Source organism: Bombus vosnesenskii, unplaced genomic scaffold (assembly GCF_011952255.1).
Source record: "Bombus vosnesenskii isolate JDL3184/JDL3185 unplaced genomic scaffold, Bvos_JDL3184-5_v1.1 scf7180000013289, whole genome shotgun sequence".
NCBI classification, from domain to species: Eukaryota; Metazoa; Arthropoda; class Insecta; order Hymenoptera; family Apidae; genus Bombus; species Bombus vosnesenskii.
Window position 1 is genome coordinate 2,294,801 of NW_022882942.1, and position 24,722 is coordinate 2,319,522.

A 24,722-nucleotide genomic window follows, 5' to 3' on the forward strand; every position below is an offset into this window, starting at 1 on the left:
GAACTGGCAGTCATCAAAGCGTCGTTAATTAATCGATTAAGCACGATCAAGTATGAGAAAAGAAGGCATTAACAAACGAACGAAAGTTGGAAAGAAGTTTCGAAAGTGCCCGGGCACTTTTAATTTCGATCGAAACGAACGGGGCTGGTTTGGCGGCACGATTTTTCGCATTTGATTAGCACAAAATAACGAAACCACAACGAGAGTAACGTAATTATTCGATTTAAAGGAAAAGATATATCGATCGTCGTTTTCCCCTTCAACCTTTCGATTAATCTAACTCTTATACTTTTATTTTTAATCGCGCATATCGCACGTACATATCTATAGACAAGTATTAAAAAATAAAACAAAAAATGATCGACGAGAAGTACTTTTCACGTTTTTTTCCACGCACAACTATTTAGTCAACAACGTCCTTTTAAAAGTTTTGATTTTTTCTCTCTAACGCGATACAAACACGATTCTTCGCTCTCCTTCTTTTTCTTTTCTCTTTATTTCTTTTTCTCGAATACGAAGAGAACGAATTCCAGTTCTTTCCTTCGTTTTCTTCGTTTCCTTCGTTTGTTATTTACAATATATATCTATAGTACGCTACGCATTCCCCTCTTTTTACAACAGTTCGTTTAACGATTAATTAGTCTGTTAGTATTTGCTTCTGTTTCTTTATTCGTACGTTAAGCTTAAACCTTACTATACAAGTGCCTCTTGGTATTCTCCTTTAACTTTTATTTCGTTAACTCTGTTCCTCGCTTTTTCTCTTTCTTCCATAAAACCCGGATCTTTGTTCGTTTTTGTCTCAAACAAAAACTACGTGCTTCGATAAAGTTTCGATATTTATATTTTTTCCTATTATTTTCTACGCCTAATTACATTTTCTCAGACTCGTCCGTATTCCTCTTTCTCCGTAACTGTTCATAATTCTCGTACTCTTCTTCCTCGTATTACGATCTTCCTGCTTTTTACAGCCTAACGTTTTTTTCTCCCAAGTAATTTTTTTTCTCTCGAACATGGTCCGTTCGTGTTCTTGCTTTTCCTACTTCTATACGTTCATTCCCTTCGAGTCTTAGATTCCTCCTAGATATTTCGTCGTACAACGATACGCCGTTTTCTCTATCTGTTTAAACAACCCCTTTTCTAGTTCCATTCGACCGATTCCAACGAAGAATTCCAACTCGAACGAAGTCACTCGATCGGAAGTCACTGTCCGTTCTTCGTTTTCTTCATCCTCTATTTCCCACCGAAGGGATACCTTTGTGCGATTACTGACCGTTTGCGAAAACCGTTCTGGCGAATCTTTAGAGAACTAAAAGAGAGTTTCTTGCGACCAGGCCGGTGGACTGGTTGGTAACGGCGCCGGCGGTGGTCTATGCCTGAGCTCGATGGCTGGAGAACACGGCGGAGAACCGGGGCTACTTTGGCTGCTGGTGCTCGTAGAGACGGCCTGAGACCTGTTGATATATTCGTAACGACAGCTTTTCCCAAAGTCATTCCATGTAAATAAGTTTGAAGTAAACGCGAAAATCGGAAGCCGATCAGAAAAGAACGATGGAAAGTGGATAAATAATTTCAGATTTGCGAAAGACGACGATACAAAAGGTATAATCTTGTATTTACAAATAACGATATAGAAGCGGTAGTAGAAAGGATGAAACAACGACAAAAGTTTTGAAGAATAAGAACGTCGACGGGCTGTTTCTCGAGCAGTTTGTCGTCTTATCGTGGAAAAATTGAATTTCCTCGATTCCGCGTAACCATGCGATCAAATAGATAGAGAACTGACCCAATTAAACCGTAACCGTAACCGTAACCGTAATCGTAACCGTAATCGTAACCGTAACCGGTTCGAACACCGTATACCGCTATATAGAAGGCATATTCGTCTTGGTACATAGCGTTAAAATTTGTTAATTTTAGTTTGGTTCGGTTAAGAGGGCAGTGGTAAAGACGCAGAGTCACCGACGCTTAGAAGCAACGAAGGAACAATCGTTCGACTAGGTATACCTAGAAGTTTCAACGGCTGCGCTAATACTACGACAAGCTTGACAAGGTTTGCCTTCAGGCCGCCGTCTAGGGACACATCCAGAGCAACCATCCCATTTCTCGACCGTTTTCTTCTTTTTCGAGGGTACCCGAAGAAACCGTCGACAACTTGGCCCGGGTGCTTCGGAGTCGGTCGAGAACCCAGATACTTCATCCTCCGTGTCGAGACACTCTTCTTGCTCGTCGTCTCTTAGGAAGACCGAGTCGGAACCGAGCGACCTCGAATTATTCAAGCTACGAACGTACAAATGGAACAAGCGTTAAGATTCGGATCGATTACAAAGGGAATGGAGAGGATGAAATCGTCGAGGAAGAAAAAAGACGCACGCGTATACGGCGACTAACAAGGTGACACACCGATTAAACGGATCCAAGTGTCGTTAAATTTACGTACGACTAGAAAAATTCGATACTACGAGAGTATAATAGTAGTAATGGTAGTAATGGTAGTAATGGTAGTAATGGTAGTAATGGTAGTAAGTAATGTAGAAGATGATAAAAATTCGTTTCGTATGGTTCATTTTGTTCGTACAGCGAACAAAATGCGAGAATACGTTGTTACGTACGCGTGCGTTACGTACAAGGAATCGCGCGTGTAAAAATATTTTCGTAAACAAAAAGCCGGAAAAAGCGTGGCAAAATATTATTCGTTCGTCCGACGCGTTACAACGATATTTTCGAAATTATTTATACAAGTTTCTACGTTAACAACCTTGAGTCTGGTTCCGGAGGATCGACACTGCCCATGGAAGCCAACGGTGCTCTTTTGCCCGCTCTAGTCGCCGTGATCATCGCCTCGTTCGCGTAAAGACCTGCTTCGCTCGTGCACGGGGAAAGCTCCGGGGTCGGTTGAATTACCTACGAACAAACAATCAAACAACTTACGATTTTATCATCGTATCGTGTACTCTACGTCGTGTACTCTACGTTGGAATCGAAGAAGACAGCGTAAAAGATCGATTCGAATTTTCGTAAACGACGTAAATGATTTCACGCTGCGAATCAAAGTGGAAATGTTGCGTCAGCGGACGAAACGTTAAGATTCGAACGAACGTTTGTTACTGGAGGCTAGCGATTACCTGAATGTCGATGGGATAATAGAGATCCCAGGGTTCGTCGTGGGCAGCGTATTTCGTGGAAAGCGTAGGGTGAAGCGGCAAACATGGTACCGGCATCGCGGACCCCCTTCTCTCGAGGTAACTACTCCCGGTGCTGCTACACGTCACCGAACTGCATCTTCTTTGTTCCTCGGGAAGCGGCAAATTCGGCTGCTTCGTTGGTGGTGTCAACAGAGCCTCGTAGCCACCGCCAACCGACGCAAAACGCGGCCCGATTTTTGGCAAATGAGATTGCGACACCTTTAACCGTAATAACCGTCGTCATCGTATTATCGTCGTTCTTTCTTTCGCGATATATTCTACCATATATATATATATATTCGAAATCTTCTATTAATAATAAATAAATTGCCGAATAAATCGCCGATTATCCCGTGACTTGAGAAATTTTGTATCTTAAAAATCGGACATATGTAATCGAGCGTTTTTACGTTATATCGAAGTATATTCTCGCGATCAGAAGCAAAGCGTGACAGACTCGCTGGCATAAAAAACCATCTATCTTCTGACTTATCGTGGAATGCAAAAAATATTCGATTCGATATGATTAAAAAGTATAATTACACCTATAATTCAGCGTAATCTCGGATTATACGGAATTACGACGAGCTTATAATCGCCGGATTACGCTACGCTACTAATCGTTACGATTACAAATATCGATAAAGATCGGTTTAATTCGACGAACGGGTAGACCGACCTCGACACAAAGAGATCTTCTAGGGCCGTGATCCGGTCTAGGTGGTAATCTGGAAATGGCTTCGAGAGCGGCTGCGAGGGCCCTTTCTTCGGCTTCTGCTTCGGCTACCGCTGCGGCTGCAGCTGCGGTCAGTCTTGGATCCTCCAACTGCTTGCTCGATTTACACCTATCCCACATACCCTCCTTTTACCCTTCTTCTCTCATTTACACCCTTTCTGTCTATATAAAAACACAACTTTGCTCGCGTACTTTCATCCTCTACCTCGAGAAGCAAAAATCGTATTCGATCCCGAACGTTTGATCCCCATCGGAACACGGCGTTTCTTTTCTTCGAAATTGCTAGAAATATTTTTAGAAACGTTCGATCAAAAAATCCGACGTTAAAACACGTTAAAACGCGTTAAAACGCGTTAAAACGCGTTGAAACGCGTTGAAACGCGTTGAAACGAGTCGAAAGCGCGACCAACTGACTTGCCTGAAAATCGGGCTGAACGTTTTCGAAAATTTTGCGACCTATTCTCTGTATATACGATATATTGGAAAGCGCAACTCCGATCGAGCTTCGTAGATATTTAAACATCCGTAAAAAGCTGATAAAATGACGGCAATTTTCGCAAATTTATACGATATTCCGCGAACAACTTGCCCCGAGTGAGTTCGAACTGTAAAATTAGTCTTGGTATATAAAATAACGCGGTAAAAAAAGGGAAGATGGGTAACAGAGGAGAGAAAAAGAACTCACCTGCTTTTATAAACAAGCAGAAGGATCATAAGACCGAAAAAACCACCGAGAGTCGCTGCGATTCTGACCCCGGTCATAACGTCGTAAGTTTTGTAAAATTCGATTTTCAGTTGCTCCCGCTCGCTGAGGGTCGACGTCGCTTCCGGCAGGAACGTCGTCGAGTCCATCCTCCTCGTCGTCGCGTTGCTCGCGTTCACGTTGCTGCCTACGACACTCCCCATATCTGCACACACACACACACACACTCGATTCTTATTAAATATTTTCTTTGCTCGTCGAGGCCTCCGTGACGCGATTCTTCGATCTCGTACGTTCGATTTGCGCGTTTATACGTAGAATAGCCTACGAATTTAAGAGCGCGATCGATCAACGATACGCCTGACAGGAATCCCACGATTCAAAGTTGAACGTTCTCCAAGAATTTTCTTCGCAACGGACATTAGCCGACTTTTTCCTCTGCGTTACTTTTATATTTAACCAAACAGATGTACACCGTGTGGAATCAATACCTTGTTTTATCGCGGCGTAGAAAGCTTTCGCAAATTGACCTGAAACGATTAATTCGCTCTTTTAATTTACATAGATTTTCGGTGCTCGTGGACTGAATTTCTACGACGTCGTCGTCTTATTCAAAAATGTACCTTCTTTCTGTCTTGAGAACGCCGAATTACGAATTATCAAATTCTTATCGAATTCTATCGTACGGGGAATAATTTGGCAAAAGGTTTATCTTTAAACGAAAACGATTAAATCGTAAAAGACTCGGTCGTAAACGTACGAACGGAGAGAAAAATTACACAAGCATAGCGAAATTATCTACGTTACGAACGGAATCCTTTCGACGATTACGTCGTTTGTCACGAAAATACGTAAGACTAAGACGCGTCTTGCCATAAAGTCGGATTCGTGCGGCGAAAAGGAAAAGTACCGCGACCCTTTGACACAGTTCCGACCGCGTACGAATGGTCGCGCGAACATAGTTATACGAGATGTATGGACACGCTCGCTTGAAAATAAATCCCGGTGAAAAGAGCGGATCGACTGTAAGTTTCAGAACGTTTCTCGCTACGTTTTTGCCCAACGAAAGTCGCATCGTTCTGCGGAATATTTTTAGAAATATCTGCCGTATATTGTTCGAATCGAGTCGCACACGTCCGGTAGAAAACTGCAACTGCGATAGGACGCGATCGACTTTGATCGTCGACCGATATTTCGAAAAGTTATTTTTCACTGTCAAATTATCGGCGATCTATGCTTTTGACTGGAACTAACGGGTTTCTTCCACTTTCAGCTACTTTCTATCAAAGTACTTTTTTTTAGGCATCGAAGCGACGTCGAAACGATAAATTCAACAAAAACGCGCTTCCGTCTTTTTCCTTTGATCTTCGTCTATATTGCGAATCGTATTCGCCGTTAAATGTATGGCAGATGCGACGCTAAAGATCAAATATCTACGATACGTACGTAGGAGACAGTTTTTTTTTTTTTCGTAAAAGACATTTTTTACAGGAGAGAATTAATCGTTATAAAACGGTGACGAACCATCGAGTTCGACGGCATTCCTCGTAACAACGACGGAAAATAAATTTTCTATCTACTGGACGTGGCTGGTTGTCGATTCGAAGCAAAAGCATCGTGACCATGTGGTACTGGTTGGAAAAAGTCGCGGCTATCGAATTCCAGTGATAATCGATAACGCGGAACTTTCGAGGGGTGTCGTATAGAGTGGCACTCGATCGAGAGCCTCGCTACCTCGAGAACAGAGAACAAAGAACGGAGAACGCTTTAGAGCGAGAAAGGCTGGCGAAACGACGATAGAAAACGGAGAACGCGACATCTTTTTCAGCAGGTTTTGTATCCTACGAAAGTTTTCGGCCGTGAAATCGCGTTACTTGCTTTACGATCGATTCCCTTCGTTACGAATAACGTTAAGAACGTTTAAAAATGGCGACGTTCGCGGTTTCTTGCATCGTTTCTAAACGCAACGACGATACCAACTCTTCTATCGCTTTATCGTTTGAATAGGATGCGGCGTATGGAAAGCGCGTGTTGGAAATACGAATAGAAAATTTCGCTGTAGAGCATCGCTGTAAAAGCGGCGAGTGGTCCGACTCGGCTCGGCCGTAGAGCAGCGTTCTACTCGAACCACACGCCAAGGTTCTGGATATTGATTTCAAGCTGAGAGAATCGATGGAGCCTGTCTTACGGCGTCTCGATAAGTCCTGTCACTGATAACGTTTCGCCGTTCCACGCAGAGACCTATAGGCGAGAGGCCGATTTCCAAAACGACTCTACAGACACGCACAGACATCGGTGTACGAAACACGCACAGGCTAGGCTATATAAACGTGCGAAAACAAAGATGAAACATCTGGTAAAGATTTAATCCAGAAATAACTCGATAACGTGGAATCGTTCAAGAACAATTTGTTATTTATTCCCATCCATAATTCATCGCGTTCTTTCAGCTATTATTACGATCGTCCGATACGAGAATGTTTGTTTTGATAAAAAATTGTACGCCAACCCACGTTCTCCGATCGGTCGTTACAGGACCGAATAATTACTCGCGCAAGGGGAGAAAAGAAGCAGCAAACCGAAACCGGAAAGAAGCGAAAGAGAAAAGAATCCGACCAAGTTTGCGGTTTGCGGATAGGAAAAACACGGCCGGTCGAAACGGAGAAAAGAAACGAAACGAAACGAAACGAAACGAAACGAAACGAGTAGACGCGTTCTTTGGACGTTGAAGAGAAACGGAATCGGCGGTGAACTCGGCCGAAATTTCGACGTTTCGCTCAGGAAGCATCGAATAAGCGGGTTAATAGGTCGATTTAAGCGAACGGGGACGACAACCTGTGGCTGGTGTGCGGTAACCCTCGAGGATCTTACCTTACGAAATCCTCCGACAGCTTTAAAGCTATTTACCGTTGGCATCGATAACAACCGAGTCTCCTCGAAACGATCGTCGTGCGTATTCTACCACGATAGAAGAAAGAATCGAGTCCAGATCGTCCAAATTAAGCTCGTTCGTAATAGCGATTCGCTATTCGATTCTCGCGTTTCGAAGAAAAGGTAGAAAATTGATCGAGTTGGGCTTCGTTTTGAAATTAATAAGTCGCTTAACGTTATTACTTCGACGTAATTACATTCGTCTCTTTACGGAAAGTTTTACTGAAAAATTAACGAAAATCGCTACCTTCTTACAAGGAAACTCGTTTCTTGTCGTGAAAAATGAATCGCGAGCAGCTAAAGAGGGAAACTAGACTGCAACTTGGGCAGCGACGAAGAATTCGTTCAGTCCCTTTTCATCGTGTTCTTCCTTTCCTTCGAAGAGAAACTCCGACTCGAACTCGAACTCGTCTCGTTAAACGTACAACACGGTATCTTTCATCGCGAGATCGATGCCTGTTATTTTCACCCGAACTTTTGTCGTTACGCAACGCAAAGGGCCTGGAAAATTATACGACTGCGTGTAAAGCGCAAGTACTCGCACGTTCGTTGGCTCGACGACTTAACGAGAGTGCCTGCGTTACTTGCACTTGCACTTGCACTTGCATTACCACGCATTATGACGCTGCTACGTCGCTTACTTTCTTTCCGACATTACGCGATTTAAACATAAACTTTCGTCCGATTGGAATAAATTAAAAGTTCCGTGCTTTCGATCGTCCGATAATTTCGACAAAATTCCCGAAAGAAAAGAGAAGAATCGAGCAATAAAAAGTTAAAAGGCTTATTTCGGAGAATTTAAAAGCAATTCGGGATAATATCGAGTTTATCGAACGGACTTTCGCTATTTTTCGCGTTAGCGTGTCAGTACGTCAAGACGAATTCAATCGACGCGGAATGTAACGTTTATCGATACGCGAAACAAGCAACGCGTATACGAGCACGCGTTATTTCCGTGCACGTTTCGACTGCACGTCGCTTTTTCAAGCACGGTATTTTACCGTTTGGCGGAAAATAGCGCAAATCGTAGTTATCGAATTGGCTGGATTTCACGCGGTATAAATACTCTTATCTTAATCGCCGTCACATTGTACGTCCAACGACCGAACAACCTACTCTATAGTTACGTTGAAAAGTAGCGTAGAAGAAAAATCGTCAAACGTCATTGCGTTTCTGTAAAAAAAAAAAAAAAGCATCTCTTTACTTCGAATATTTGTCGTCGCTCTATGCCGTTCGTTCGACTCGGATAAATTTTTATCCGCCATTCTTACCCTATCGATACTCCGGAGCGAACGATCGTCGCACCTCGGTAAAATACGCACGGTAAAATATTACCAAGGCTGCGTAGTATCCCGCTGCTGATCGGTGGAAACGAACGAACGCAACGTGCCGCGTAATCGAAACGGACTGCGATCATCGGAATCGAGTGTCCGGTCGAACGGAGCTTTATCCTCTGACAAACAAGCAAGCGTCCGAGATGGATAAATCCATCCTTTCGATCGATGAATCTCATCGCCGAGACCGAAACCGAGACAGCGTCCACCCCGTAAGTCGAACCTACGTATTCCATGTTATAATATTTCTCCGCGAACGTAGTACGTGGTAGTAGAGGTGGGGGTGGGTAGCTTCTTCGGAACAACCATCGACGCATCCCATTTTCCAACAGCGGACGTACGTACGAACGAAATTCGCGTCTATCCAGCGGAAACGACCAAATTGATGATAACCGACGCAACACGTACACGTCCAACGACTCTGGCAAACTCGATTTATGAAATCGAGCCGCATCGGTGGTACACGACCGTTCCAGACGTAGTAGATACGAATATAGTTACCGTCTTAATTATAAAATCAACGGTATACGTACTTGCGTCTCGACCGTCGAAACAAAATATTCGACCGATTTACGAGAAACAGAAGGGGTTTAGATCCCGTTCAAGAGCGTACGAGCAAAAAACCGTACCTCGGATCGTTGCGACGTCGGTACAATTCTAAAATTATTTGTTACGACTAGCTCGAACGTAACGTTTTACGAGCGCGTAATTCACATATTGATTCAATCGATCGTTTACGAAACTCTCGTTGATATATTAAAAAGAAAAAAAAAAAAGAAAGAAAAGAAAAAAGGAAATTGAGTAGATTCGAAAGGTATAAGATTCTACGTAGATAACATCTTTGCGTAGATATCGACGTAGATGTCGACCAGCGATCGAGACCGGGCGACATCGCGACGAACGTAAAAAGATAAATCCTGTACCCGAATCTACGAAGGTATCGTTCTTCCTTCTCCGCTACTACCGAGAGAATCGGCAGCGAATGGCAAAAACCATTTATTCTTCGTTCTATCGATGTTTCACCCTTCGCATCGATTCGGTATACGGTACGTACGGCCCTGAGCCCTGTAACGTCGATCGTTAGCATCGTTTCGGATAAGAATCGGTATGACCGCTATGACCGGTGTTTCTATACACCGATGTACGTAACGATACCGTCGCGTCCCTCGACCGGTAGCAAAGACCGAGCAATTCGTAAAGCAATCGAGAAAGAAATCGTGCTTTTCCGCGCGATGGACAAAAGGGGTCGTGTCGGAGGGGAATCGATATGGGGCAGGTAGGCGGTCGAAGGCATTTCAACTCGGGGTGGAGAGGGTAGACGGAGGAGAAGTGGTCGGGGTGGTTGAGCTGGCAGGGGAGCCAGGTATCGATTGCAGGCTGCGAGAGGAGAAAGAACCCCTCCCGTTGCTCCATGCCCTCTTTCCAGCCCACGCACTACGGGTCACCGGGTCAAAGCTCACGGCCGGCTCACTGTTGCTTCTGCCTTTTCTCGTCGCCGTTTCGATAGTACGACGTTCTCCCCGTGCACCTCGCAGCAAATAGAAAGAAGCGGCGTTGCGATTTTCGGTTAAAACCGCGAAGAAATTTCGCCGCGCTCTTTCGCCGCCCACGTCTTTATTTATTACGTCGACTGGTCGCTCCGCTGACTATGAAAATCGTCTTGTTTCGCCTTCGTGGATATTGCCCGCGAAACGATTACAACGAAAATACGTGATCTAATCGCTTAATGGACCGCCGCTCGTTGTCGCTGCTGCTTGGTTGATACGACGACCTATCAGTTGGACGTCGCAGCGTGTCGACGATTATTCGCGCCTTGCTTTAGAAACTTACGCGCAACACTACCGTTGACTCTTTTCGAAGTTTCTAATCCATTAGCGGTAATTTGTTTACGCTTCGACAGGCGATGACGTATAGATGATCGATAGCAGGATTCCTGTATTTTCTTGGTAGATCCGGCTCGCTGAATGTCCAACGGCGCTTTTACGCGTTTCGTGCAATCACGTAGCAATATAAAAGATATCGGATCTTTATCGGTAGCCGAATATGTGATATCCCTTTTGTACGTTTCTTCTAATTTCTTCTAGGGGTAAAAAGAGATTAATTTCGACTACGAATATCCGTTCCGTTTGAAAAAGAAGGAACCTTTGGAACCGAACGATCGTGGATCGATATAAAATAGCGAAGAGTAACGAGCGAATCAGAGACGGAAGAAAATAGGAGCCATTATGGTTGAGAGAGAGAGAGAGAGAGAGAGAGAGACGGATAGTGCGCTCGAAAAGCTGATACTCGGGACTGATCGTACTTCCGGTGACCGCATCCTTATCGGTATCGTTTACGCTCTCTGTCGCTTTCATCGCTACTCTTCCAACCTGGTTCTTTCTTTTTACGTTTCGAACGCCCGATAACCGATAGCGCGATATTTCGAGAGAAACCGACGACTCGTTGAATCGGTAGCTTCTCCCAGCCACCGACTCCGAAAGGCTCGATGCCGAACTTTCGCAACAACTATACGCGAAACGATGACGCGGTGCGATCTGTTTTTTTTTTTTTTCTCGTTTTTGCAAACTTGGTCGCTAGAATCCAATTTTCCAGTTAACCCGACTCAACGAGATCTACCTCTACAGACAGGATTTCGTTCTCGCTGATAAAATATAGAAAAACGTTGTTACCCGTGCTAACGTAACGCGATGCTCGTATTCAGACTGACTCGTAATACCGGTATTTCCATCTCGCTACCATCCACACCGGACAACTCTCATCCATACGTATATCGTGGAGAGAGTTACGAGGTCTTCGTATCGAGCAGCGCGAGTTCACCTACTTTCTCGTATCGTGAAACGCGATCGTCCTTCGACGTTCGAGTCGCCGAAATCGAGCAGAGATGCCGAATCGTAGCGTCTCCGTTGTTTCTCGATGCTCTAAGTAAAAGGAAAGCGGGGAAAAAAGCACCACCTAGGTCGAAACGAGGCGCCGTAGAGACTTTCGATTTACCGATACGATCGCGCGACCGTGCGAGTCCCTCTGTTGGAAAGAAAGAGTAGCGAGATCGTCGAAACTAAAGCCACGGGGAGTCGAGTATCGCGAAGCTCGGTCGTCGGGTGATCCTTGAATATTCGTTATCGTTTCGACAGGAGCCAGGCTCGAGCTCCAGGGACGACCGAACGTTTCTGGAGTGGTGTGCACTCGAGTATAATTAGATGTCCCAGTTTACACGGCATCTCATTATGGAATCCATTCTGCCAGCCACAAAAGCTACGATACGTGCTTACATCGGCCGCCTTCCGTTCTCCACCCACTCGATAATAAGCTCACCGCCTTATCGAAATTAACCATCTGCCTCGTTGCGCTTCTTGTATTTCACCCGCTCGACCGTTTCAAACACGATCGAACGATCGCCCCTTCGTTTCTTCCTAATCCTTTTCCTTCTGCCTCGCCCCTTTTCAACGCGCGCCCGCTTATCGACGTTCTCACAGTGACAACGTAACATCGTTTCAAAATCACGTACCAACGGACCGACGATATTTCATCCTCACGCCACGCGATAACGTATATTTTCTAAAGCTAATACGCGACAAAATGCTTGGCAATTACAACGGTCGAACGTTGTATCCTCGGCTCTTTCCAGTCTCCAGCTACACATACGATAACGTTAATTATTTATATTAATTATAATCGGTTATATCAATTATCGATGCGATTTAGCTGGTTGAAACGGATCAACGCTTCGACCAATCGTACACTTGGTTTTAACGTAGATCGTCCATAAGGTTTCGAGCATACGATTAATATTTTTCTCTTATACGTTTTCGACATATACGTTGATTCGAGAAGGAGACAGCTGGCATTAGACGCGACGTTTAGCTTTCGTACGTTTCGTCCGATGGGTATTCGCAGGTAGATACGTATACCGTAACGATTATCTTACTGTAAATCGATCAAGGTGCCCGTATAAATACTTTGGAGCGGCAGTGTACATCGATCTTTCGTTGAAAGCGTATATATATCGGCTATTTAGACGTAGCTCGAGCGTTAATTTTGGATTAGTTCTGATACGCGCGATGCTTCCATAAGGATAGAGAAATTACTAATCAACGGACCGAGGACCGCGCACACCTAAACGAACATTATAAGAATCGATCGCGTGCTTCAACCGGTAAAAACGCCGATTTTTTCGCTTTCCACTCGTTGCGCGAGCTGTTACTTGGTCTTTCGTAACGTCGCGTACGCGGTAATCGATTCGAAGGATGATTTTGACGAAAAGATAATCTCCCCGAGTTGTACCTCGAACGATCGATGCAATCGGACAATCGTAGAGCTATTAGTCGTACGTTTTCCTTATTAACGAAAAAATCCACAACGAATGCAATACGATACTCGAAAGACAGATCGCGCCAATAAAATTTTCCAACCGTTGTCAAATTGGATCGAACTTTACCGGATCCAGAGACAGAGGTTCTCTTCTGCGAAAAGTATGAAACTTAACAGAGCCACCGGGCAATCGATTTTCGAAAATTCGAAAACGCGAAAACGCTTTAAAAAGCGTAGGAGTGTGTTTCTCGTTCGTCGATAATCACGTTGCCAGCGATATAGGAGAAAACGATTCTACGATACGTTCGATATGGATGCATCTAGCAAAGAGGCAGGGGCCTCGTAGAGGGTGGAATCCGGTGTAATTAGTAGTTCACGCTTGACCTATTAAAAAACTTGTCCATTCGCTCGCTACGAGAGCCATTGTGCTCCGTGCTCGTCAAAATAATCAGCTGCTATCAGCCTTGTTCGTCGTTGAACCGAATTCTCGGTCCATCGATTCGGCCAACGCCTCTAATTAATATCATTTAACGATCTCAATTTCTCGCTACTCGTTCCGCGATCGAGCTACGCGCATTTTGCGTCTAGACGAAAATTTGATATCACCGAGGGGGCACCTTTCTATCGCTCGAGAACAACGTTTCGAACATCGGATCAAAGTCCGCCGTATTTTTAATTCGGTGAAATCCGATGGTTCGTAAAGGCTGGTTAATTAACCGCATCGGACGATGGAAACGTACGATAGCTGTACCAACGGGAACGGCATAATCGGCGGAGACTTCGAATCGAATCGCCGTTCCAGCGATCACGGCATCGAGCAACATCGAATTGGCAAGAGGAAGAAAAATAAGGTTCGGCGTGACGCGAGACGAAGGCGAAACCCCGTACTACGGCCCTTTGGCGAAAGAGTTTCGGTGCTCCCTGGAATTTTTTCTTACTCGAGGGGAGATAGCCAGCCCGAATCGAGCCCGGTGCCGCTTCGAAGTAGCTCAAGGTTCGCCGTTAAGACCGCGGCGTCGCGTTATAGCTAAACCATTTGTACGAGAAAGAGAAAGAAAACGAATTATTTCGAGTGGAAAGTTGACCCGGCGAATCTTAAACCGCTGGACGACTGCTGGAGGATAGCAAAGAGCCCGATTAAACCGGACCCGAAGAAAGAGAAGAGGACAAAAGGGTAAAAAGGAAAACACGGGACGTATCGCGCGGCTGTTTTCTCACAGTTTCCGCCCCGAAACGTCCCGAGTACCTAGAGAATTTTGTTTTCGCGGAGGTAAACGCTCGAAATAAATTGTCCAGAAAATACGATTTCCTTCCTTCGCCAACGCTCAACGAGCCCCCGTTTAATTCTTCCGCGTTTCGTTGTTACTTTCGAAAGCGTGGTCGGAAACTATGGCGAAATTTCGTGCAACTCGGTCCCGGTAAATCGTCATATCGGAAGCGAAATCGATCGAAGCGATCGGTCGATTCGACGGATATGCAAAAGTTGCTACGCGAAGAGCTCGTAGAAGAGAAACATGCCTTAGATAGGCAACCGTTTGTAACGTCGATGATCCAAGGTCACGCGTAGAATCCATCAGAGGAATAGGAGTTGAAATTCAACAAGACGAATTTAGACCGCGGCCTTCGGCTCGGATTCACCTCGATGTAACCGTACAAGTTCGATCAGCCGAACGCTGCTCGATTCGTTCGACTATTATTTTAATCGCGTTTTTCGTTCAAACCCGCAATGCCACAGACTTATCAACGAATTCGATATTTCGTTTTAAACCAACGATCAAATTATACAAGATTAACGTGATTATACGTACAGTGACCTACCGTTCGACAAAATTTCTACTTTATTAATTATTTCAATCTATTTCTCTATGTACTGTGACAATATTGAAAAGGGGAGGGGGGGGGGGAGAGGAGGGAAAGAAGAAAGAAGAAAGAAAAAGGAATTAAACGGCGTGTCTGTACTTTCTCTTGGTCGTCCGATCTCCGTTACGTATCTTGGAACAAATAACGCGACAACGATCATTTCTGACGGAATTTCAAGAAATTCAAGTTGCCCGAACTAGACGAAACATGCCTCGTCGTTTATGGTCGGTTTTCGTTCGTTCGGTTTCGTTCTTACAGATATGGCATCGTTGTTGTCTCTGGATCGGTCGAAGCGACGAAAGCGACGCGGAAAAACGAGCCAGGTTGCGAGAAAACAAGTTTCGTAACGAGAGCGTATATTCCACGGCTCGTTTCCGAAATTTCGTCGGTAGTCTGGCGAGCGTCAAGGCCTCGAGCGTAAACAATTCGATTAGGTCAAGATTCGCTTGGCCGATTTTATCCCGCGAAAAGAATCCCTTCTATCCGTAGGCGAAGCGTTACGTTCGAACGGCAAACAGTCATGTTCCAACGTCGTAGCGCGCAATGTCCATGGCCTTTATAGCATTTGCCGCGTTTCCTATACCTCGTAACGTACAATTTCGCCACTCGATAGAAAGTTTGAAACGTTAACGGCGTATCCTGGCCTTTGCCTTTTACCTGATAACCCGAGTCGTTGGTAACGCGCTACTCTCGATAACGCGAAACAAACAAAGGACCTTTCGTCCTCTCGTACTTTGGTAACACGTGGTGAAAAATTGCGTTCTAGGAACCGCGGTAGAAGGAGGTAGCTGTGTAACGAGAAATTGCGTCACGTTGTCGGAGAATATAGAGGTACGCGCAAAAGCAAGTGGAAAATATAGAATAAAAGGTGGACTCGTCGAAATAAATCTTACTCGTGGAACGTCGTCGAATCTAATTTGCTCTTAACGTTCGACGTACGATCATTCTCGAACGTTTTTGAACGAAAAACGAGAACGTTCGACGCGAAACGTTGGAAAAAGATCGTGGCAAATTTAAACACCGCGCAAACGCAAACGAAGCAAGCGCTTGATAAACATACGATGACGGATCATCGTTTGTTTTCGAGTTGTAAGATTTGTTTCGCTTATTCGAAAATTCTTCTTCCCTCGGGAGAAATTGTCGAAAAAGTTGAAACGACGATTGATAGGAAAATTTACCTCTATCGATGGACGCAGGGGTCGGCATCGATGCGACGAGAGAGAGGATATCAGTGGCAGTGATATCGTAGACTCGAACGAGCCTCCTCGTCCACTTCCTCCTCCTCTTCCTCCTCTTCTTCGCCTTCTTCTTCTTCCTCTTCTTCCTCGTCCTCCTCGTCTTCGTCTTCAGGACGAGGCACGGATCTAGTGGTCATCTCCGTCTTACCCACGGCCGCGAGTTCATCCTTACCACGCCCGATAACACCTACCCTCTCGAACAAACGCGTAAATAAACGTTTTCAACACATCCATTAAAACAACGGTCGAAATAACGCGATCGATCGTGAAAGATAATCGGAGCGCGCGAGAAATCCGTCGACCAACGGTATTCGTAAGAGATTCGAAAAAAGCTCGTTATTTATAGATTTGTACATATTGGCGAATTGCACGGGAATTTCGAAATTCCTTGCCGTTAGAAAACTTTTCCAAATTTCGAAAGCTTGAAACCAATCGCGCGCTAGTTGCGGATAAACTTATTCCCAGTGGTTCGATGGTTCGATGGTTCGATGGTTCCTGCTTCGGAGGAAAACATTTCAAACGTTTGGGGGGATCGAACGATCGAACGATCGAACGATCGAACGATCGACGGAGAAGAGACGGAGCTCGGCGAAATCCAGTAATTCGCTTTAAACGACGAAATCGTTCCAAGACAGCTTGGTTCGTTCGCGTTTGTCAAACTCGGCACGGTCGTGAAATAAATACGCGATAAATACGTACCGCGAGTTGAACTCGAGCTAAGCTAAGTCGAGTAAGATAATCGAGCGAATTAATTATAAAACGGACCACCTTTCGCCACAAGGGGTTTCCCTTCGATCGAATCGGTTTATACCTCGGGCAACGTTCCCACACGAGAAATCGGAGATTTTCTCGAACGCTTCGTAGTACGATAGCTACGATTCGTTGAAACGATAAACGAAATATAGATAGAGCTGCTTTTTTACAAAACACAACTCGAACAGTTTGCGGATAAAAGGTGTAAAAATAGGGGGGGAATCGTTCCCGTAGTCGGTTGAAGTCGGAAGAGCTGGAGTGGATAATTGATAATAACCGATCGACAGGTTCCGATATTTATGGAGCACTCCCAGGCGGCATGCACGCACTTCCTTCCTGTACACCTTTAACGCTCACCGTATCACTCGTTATTTCCATACGTTAACATTCGTCGTGTATTTCTCCTTCGCGACAAACGATACAAAATTTCAACCAAACGTCTCTACGCTATCGCGATCGAAATTTCCTATCCGCGTCGATATTAAAGTCAACGATCAAAGGTAATCGCAAGGGCAAAACATCTTCCATCGTATATTATTTCCTGGCAATTCTGCTAGACCGTACGCGTAGCACGAGTTACCGTAACGTAAATATATCAACAGCCATTGATTTCGTTTGTACGAGGAAATAACATTTTTGTAAGATCGAATCAAGCTCGATTGCCCTTTGATATCACGCTACCTCGCGTACCTCCAATTCATCGCTGCGCTTCGTTCGTATCCTCTATTTAAATGCTTCGTATTTTCCATCAAATTTGAACGTGAAATTTTATTTCATTTTTCAACGATCGGACAACGTCCGATCGTTCCGCTTCCTACGCTTCGAAGCTCCACAGACTACTATACGTACAACTATATATAACTATGTATAACGATACAAACCAAGGGAAAAGGAAAATATACGAATACCAAAGCCCATCGAAAGATGTTAAAATCGAACAAGGTCGTTCGATCGACGTTTGCTGCGCGTCGATCGACTCGCGAAACGTCACGACGCTCCGTGCGAAAATTCTTTCGCCGACGAGATAAAATATCGCGGTCTTTAACTTTCGTTACTTAGAACGCGTAATTTAGAAGGTTCGACCGTGACAAAGGCGTAGTTCGCGCTGGCGTGTATATCGTTAATAAGGACAGCGGTAGGACGCCGAGAACCGAATACCTCGTGTTCCGCACTCGGCGCTCTAGTGCACTCGAGAGGAGGCCAAGAGCCCTGAAACGTATCGCTGCTAATTTCTTTCAAAGAGAAACACGTCCTCGGTGAACCGAGGCTCTCCGCCCTCGGACCTTGCTAACGTTTATTCCGCTGAAACACGTATTTCGGTCTGGGTCTCGGTCTGGGTCTCGGTCTCGGTCTCGGTCTCGATCTCGGTCTCGGTCTCGGTCTCGGTCTCGGTCTCGGTCTGGGTCTCGGTCTCGGTCTCGGTCTCGGTCTCGGTCTCGGTCTCGGTCTCGGTCTCGGTCTCGGTCTCGGTCCGAATATCACGATGCTGCGCCGTCGCTCAACTTTTAAATCTCTGCCCGTTTTGATCCTCCTTTAAATCTCTAAATCCGTTGTTCGGTCGCGGTGTCCGAAGCAGCTCGGAAAACACCGACGATTCTCTCGTTCGTTCGAAGTTCGCTTCTTCGGGTTGTCGCGAAAATAATTCAAAGGGCAAGATGTATCTTGTATCTCGAGATTACACGAGGCGGAGCATCTAATCGCGAGTAACTCTGATCGAGACTCTTCGATCTCGAAAGTGAAAGATCTTGAAATTCCAAGATCGCGTTACGAAAGGCGAAAAATTCGCCAATACAAATTTCCAAGATCCGCGACTTCCGCGATTCTTCCATTTCGAGATTAAAAAGATTTCTTCGTCGCTTAACGCGTTGACTGCCGCAACCAGATATATCACGCCGTAACCTTTAATTTTTCAACAAAGTATCGTGCTTTTGGGCGCCTTTTCTTCGATCATGTTGTCCGAGTCACGTTCGCCTTGTCGACGATTTCTTGCTCCAAGAGATTCGCTTTATTTCAATCGTTCTAAGATTTAGCGTGGATCACCCACCACCACCACCAGCACCACCACCACCATGGCCAGTCAACGTGTTAACACGCAAATTTTGTTTACGCGTCTACTTGCTATCGTCGAGTTGAAAGCTATCGGATCGTTTTTAAAGACTCACCTCAAGTTTCACGACTGCCTCTCGTCCTCGTCACTGAACAGGCGACCATCTCCGCGACGTATCTCTTCTTTGTTCGCAACTTTTCCTCTCTAGGAACCTCCTTCGACCGACATTTCGCCACGCTTGCATATGCATATTACTATATTACTCTATTGCTCGACTATGCCGTTGCTTCTCCTTCTTATCGCATTTCAATCGTCACTGTACCGGATCGCCAGACCGATTCGGAGTTTGCTTTTACCACAAAGTCAGTTCCCTTCGCAGCATCTTTTTCTCTCGATTTTACACTCGATTCCCGTACGATCCGCGTCCTTATTCTTCATCGTCGTTCACTCGCGCTCCTAAATTTCTCCCAAGTTTCTGTTTCAACCGTATCGAATGTTACCCGACACGACGATACACGGCGGAAATTTCCGACCAATTGTTCGTAAACACGACGTACGCAACGTACAAATTCTAAATGGCAAATGTAGTTGCACGCGTCGAATCGAGGCAAATCGTGCTTAAATTGTTTATACGAATGTTGGATTTCTATCGAGAAACGTGTCCGCGCAGTGTTTAACCGGATGAAACGATTCCTGATGTTTTTAATCGTTTCTACCTTACGATATTCGCTATATCGACAATTCTCTAAAGCTAAAAGAATTAACGCTACGAAGCAAATGCGAGAAATTAAATGAAAATCGTTCGAAGCTTTCGAGGTAGTAATTTCTCTGTAAGGAGGACGAACCAGCGAATTTACCATTACGTCGACGAAATACTCATTCGCCGAACTACCATGTCCCTTATCTTTCTTTCTTTCTTTCTTTCTTTTTTATTTTCTGTTTTTTTCTCCCTTTTTTCTTTTATCGTTATCCCTGTTAATCCTGCAATACCGATAGATACGTATCAATGATACTACGAAAATGACTCGAATCCGTAGAAGAAATACCGTATATATCTTTCTTCGAAATATATTCCTCTATTTTCAGCTTTTTCAGAAAAAATTACCATTGCACGTTATAATAACGCAAATATATAACGCGTAAATTTCACTAAATCGATTAAAGGAAGAAACTTTCTCAAATTTTATAGTTTCGTATAGTTTTATATATGTATATTTACACGTACATCGCGTTCATTAGACGGCCAATAACTCGTTAATAATATCAATTAGGATACTACCTTTTTCCATCCAACACGATCAATGTCGGTATCGTTGATTAAGAATTGGAAAAAAAGAAAATAAGAAGAAAAAGGAGAAGAAAACGCGCTTAATCGTCAAACGTTAGATTTTCATCGTTTCTATCGTTAAGGAATAAACGTTTTCAAAGTTGCTCTCATCCATGACGAAATCACTAACGAAGTAACTAATCGGCTAATTATTAGAATAATTAGAAACGTACCTACCGATGATTACGACGATTATTAGAAATAGAATTATAGAATTTACAATGCATCAAATATCTCACCGATATGAAGATAAACTAGGTCGCGTAAAAGTGTTACGAGCCATTTCGTCGGAAACTATTCAAGATACCAACCAAACTCTTCTTTCATCCCCGCAGACTCGACGAGCTAACGTTCTCCTCGTTCCTTCGAAATAAAACGAGGCGTAAATTCTTTTACCTGCCTCCTTTGGGACAGCCCTTTTCTCCAAATAAGTCTATCGATCGATATTTCTATATTACAACGCCTTTAATAATTACATTAATAGGCATTTAATACTACGTAAATCGTAATAACGATACATGTTTCGTAGATATCTGATATATCGCTTCTTTGTAGCGAAAGCGTTCGAAAACGCAGAAACCTATGTAACGTTTCAATTATTTTTATCGCTTTTTGCCCTTACCGAACTTTGATTTGAGCAAAAGTACCGTACGTGAGAATACATTCGCGCGGTACATCTATTGTCTTGGCGAAAATAAATTTTACATACTTGGCTTGCAAGTGAGTACAGTTGAAAATAGATGCTTCGATAAATTCCAACGATAAAATTGAAAAGACATCTTGTCTTTCGTTAAAACGTAATATACTTCGCTGAAACGTAAAGTTTCGCCACACGCAACGTTCAAAATATCCTGCCTTTTTCATTTCAGTTTCATTTCAGTTGCATTTCAGTTTCATTTCAGTTTCATTTCAGTTTCATCGCGCTTTACGACGCATGGAATATTAAAATTCAGAATTTCAGAAAATGCAACGTCTAAGCCATTTGGCCATTAAGAAGCTGGAACTTTTGTATTTTATTCGACCTGTCGCACACCTTTCTTTCGCTAAAACGTAGCAGCACGCTTTACAACACGTAGAATATTAAGACTTGACATTTTTTCAAAATACAATGTTCAAAGTGTGTAGCGTGCAAATACTTTTTCCACTAGAGTCTCCTATATTTTATTCAACGTGTTCCATTCTCTTCCATTAAAATTTACCACTCACTTTATAGTACGCACAAAATGAAAAAATTGAATATTTCAAAAAATGCAATGTTCAAATCATACATTTTTTTTCATTGGAACCTAGTTTATTTCCTGTCATATGAGACATCGAAATCTAAAATTGCCCAAAGCACGATACTTTCGATGATTTAAAGTGTCATCGAGCGCCAACATTAAGAAACGATTTCCAGCAGAAAGGAAATTTTATAATACCATCGGACCAACTACTACCTGTATCTTCCAATTTTATTCCCTTTATGTGCATGCCGTGTACAATCCTTATTACGTTTCGTGCATGATTCCGCGCGCGAAATGAACGACTAAGCATTTCCGTAATACGTAAATAAATATATAAGATAATTTCAATAATAATATATCGCGCCGTTTTATCCGACACTCGCGTATCAAACACGCGATTTTACGTTCAAAGAAATAACAGAACACGGTGACTCGCGAAATCGAACTCGCGTTTCAACGTTACTTGGGAAATTTTTATCTATATACGCGTATACGAAATGTCTTTAAATCTCATAAACACCGTGTAATGGGATACGGCTGTCGTGATTATATTAACAAACTTTGAAACCAGTCTGAAAATAATAGAACAATTATAAGATATTTATTCGAAGCATACGCTTGGCAAAAATCGTCGAAATATTTCAACGGTCGATTTTATTCGCTATGTTAGTAAGTCACGATATTTAACGCCAACTGTATATGTTTAAGCCTACTACATTGTATACTAACTTTTTCATTAAGCGTACGCTTACGATAAATGTCTTGTAACTTTTATGTACATTTTCGGATTCTCTTCAAATTATGTACGCAATTATAATCACGATAATCGTGTCTCGTTACAGTACAGTGTTAACGAAATTTCAAAAAGCTTTATATAATACACACGATATACTGATACAAGTTTTCTCTGGTAAGGGTTTGAATACTTTCGTGAAAAGCCACGTTATGTTAATCAAACTCGCGTCTCGAGTCTCCGATATAACCTTATCTTTTGACATTTCGTGCAGTGAAAATGTCATGAAAAAATTGTCTCCCCCGTTCATGGCGGTTAAAAGGACAAAAAGAACAAGCAAAGAAAAGGAGAAAATGGAGACACGGACTTTCTCTTTCCCTTTTAAATAACTGCAGCATAGAAAGCTTCGTGAAATGTATATTGTAGGTAAAAGGAGGTAAAAGATGTAGGCGAGGCAAAAAAAAAGAAAAAAAAAAAAACAGGATAACAGAGAAACAACGGTGGCGTGCAATATTCCAGAAACGTTTAGTTTGTTACACAGCTATTCGATAATCAATAACTCAAAAAAATCACTGCCGTATGTCAGATTGCACTATCATGAATCAATCAATCTACAACCTTCGCTATAATCTCAACTTTGACGGTTAAATGCTTCTAAAAACACCCTGTCCGTATCCATATATTATATACGCGTACGTACGTTTCGCATAAGTCTCTATATACGTGTCTGCCTTTATCTATACATATATGGTACGCGGGGACATAACCATATATACACCTATTTATTTCCATTAAAGCGAGTATACGAAGAAACGATTTAAACGATAAATGAAATCAATCGATCTCGATTCTCTTAACAAAATAGCGAAAACTGAACGACGAATCGATTTATCGTTTGCATTATTCTCTACGGTCAATTTTTATCTATCCAATACGTCCTAATCTTTGTTCTAACTCTCACAGAACGTTAACACTACGATAAATTACCTTTATCAATTCGTTATATGTGCTTCATAAATTTCTTCGGCTTATTCATTATTATTATTATTTAAACATTAACGATTTTATACAAGAATAGTAATCACTTTAGTACTTATTGGATATTTACATTCCATTAAATAAGTCATTATTTGTTGTTACAGTATTAAACTAATCGGACAAGCGAACACACACTACGATATTAATTACAGCGAGTAGGGATCTATCGCATTTCTCTCTTGTCAATTACGATTCATAACCTTTCGTCAAATGTTCAAACGTACATGAATTTCATATCCTACAGCGTTAAACAATCATCTTCCATTTACGATAATATACACGATATACATACATACAGTATACATATATACATTTTCAATTTTACATGTTCATACGTACCTTGGAACACACATTCGTATCGACAATATATATTCGCAACAAATATATCGCACAATCATGGACAGAATATCACGCACAGGAATATTATAAGAAAAAAGAAAACAGACCGGATGATACAAAAAGGGAAAGAGAAAGAGAGACGAACAACCACTTTACAACAACATATTCACGGCATAAGCTCGCGCGGCCTACTGAAATATCAGAATCAGAAGGCATGCGTTGCCCTGACGGCTGGCTTCCCCCTCTAGATTCGATCCCCCACTAAGGGTAACTCACCCCCACTAGGGTTGTCAGCAGAAATGTATGTTTGAAAGACTAAAAATAGGCTTGAGTGAACTGATTTTCTAGGGATGGAAATCATTGTGAAATGATAAAATTGTGACGATAAGGATACTGATCTTCGCGATATTATTTATATGATAAAATAAATGGAACAGTCCATCGTGTATACGTACACATATATTATACAATGACTGAACGTAACTAAAAGTAATTCATCTGTGTATTCTAAAAGTAATCAATGTTATATAGTTTATTCGTTGGAATCATTGTACAAGTTGTTATGTCAATGGTAAAAATATTTGCACTGAATTGCTTCGTGTTCTCCATTGTGTGTTTGCATAAGTACAAGTATAAGCTGATTGAAGATAAAAGTAATACTTCGTGTAATACAAATCGTTACTTGGTTCGCATTTATGTCAAATAATAAATATCTTTCAAATTAAATAACTTATTATTGGTATCGAATGAGTTAATTTCTTTTCTATAAATATAGTAAATATTCTTTTACTTTTTCTATGAATCCCAAAACAGTTAATCACTGTCAGGCTTTTACAAACTGAACAATTTTTCATAATAATTTTGACGGTTTGTATCAATATGCATATATATATATATACACACACGCGCGCGCGCGCGCACACACACACACACATATATAAATCAAACTACAAATTATTAGCACATATCT

The 24,722-nt window shown here is 42.8% G+C and overlaps 1 protein-coding gene across 7 annotated transcripts; it reads right to left on the minus strand.

Moving 5' to 3' along the window:
* Positions 1-556: 556 nt before the first annotated feature.
* Positions 557-24,372, minus strand: LOC117232476. 7 transcript variants are annotated; one of them, XM_033491832.1, is made up of 9 exons: positions 19,208-19,372; positions 16,233-16,479; positions 5,113-5,151; positions 4,604-4,826; positions 3,862-4,027; positions 3,123-3,401; positions 2,756-2,901; positions 2,005-2,277; positions 557-1,451 (listed from the first exon to the last, which is right to left on the minus strand). In XM_033491832.1, exons 2-9 carry the CDS (start codon positions 16,258-16,260, stop codon positions 1,307-1,309), a joined length of 1,299 nt encoding a protein of 432 aa, XP_033347723.1. In that variant the 5' UTR covers positions 16,261-16,479; positions 19,208-19,372; the 3' UTR covers positions 557-1,306. The 7 variants fall into 7 exon arrangements, with proteins under 7 accessions (XP_033347723.1, XP_033347724.1, XP_033347725.1 ...); XM_033491833.1 differs by having other exon boundaries at positions 16,233-16,486; XM_033491834.1 differs by lacking the exon at positions 19,208-19,372 and adding an exon at positions 17,403-17,424.
* Positions 24,373-24,722: the final 350 nt, after the last annotated feature.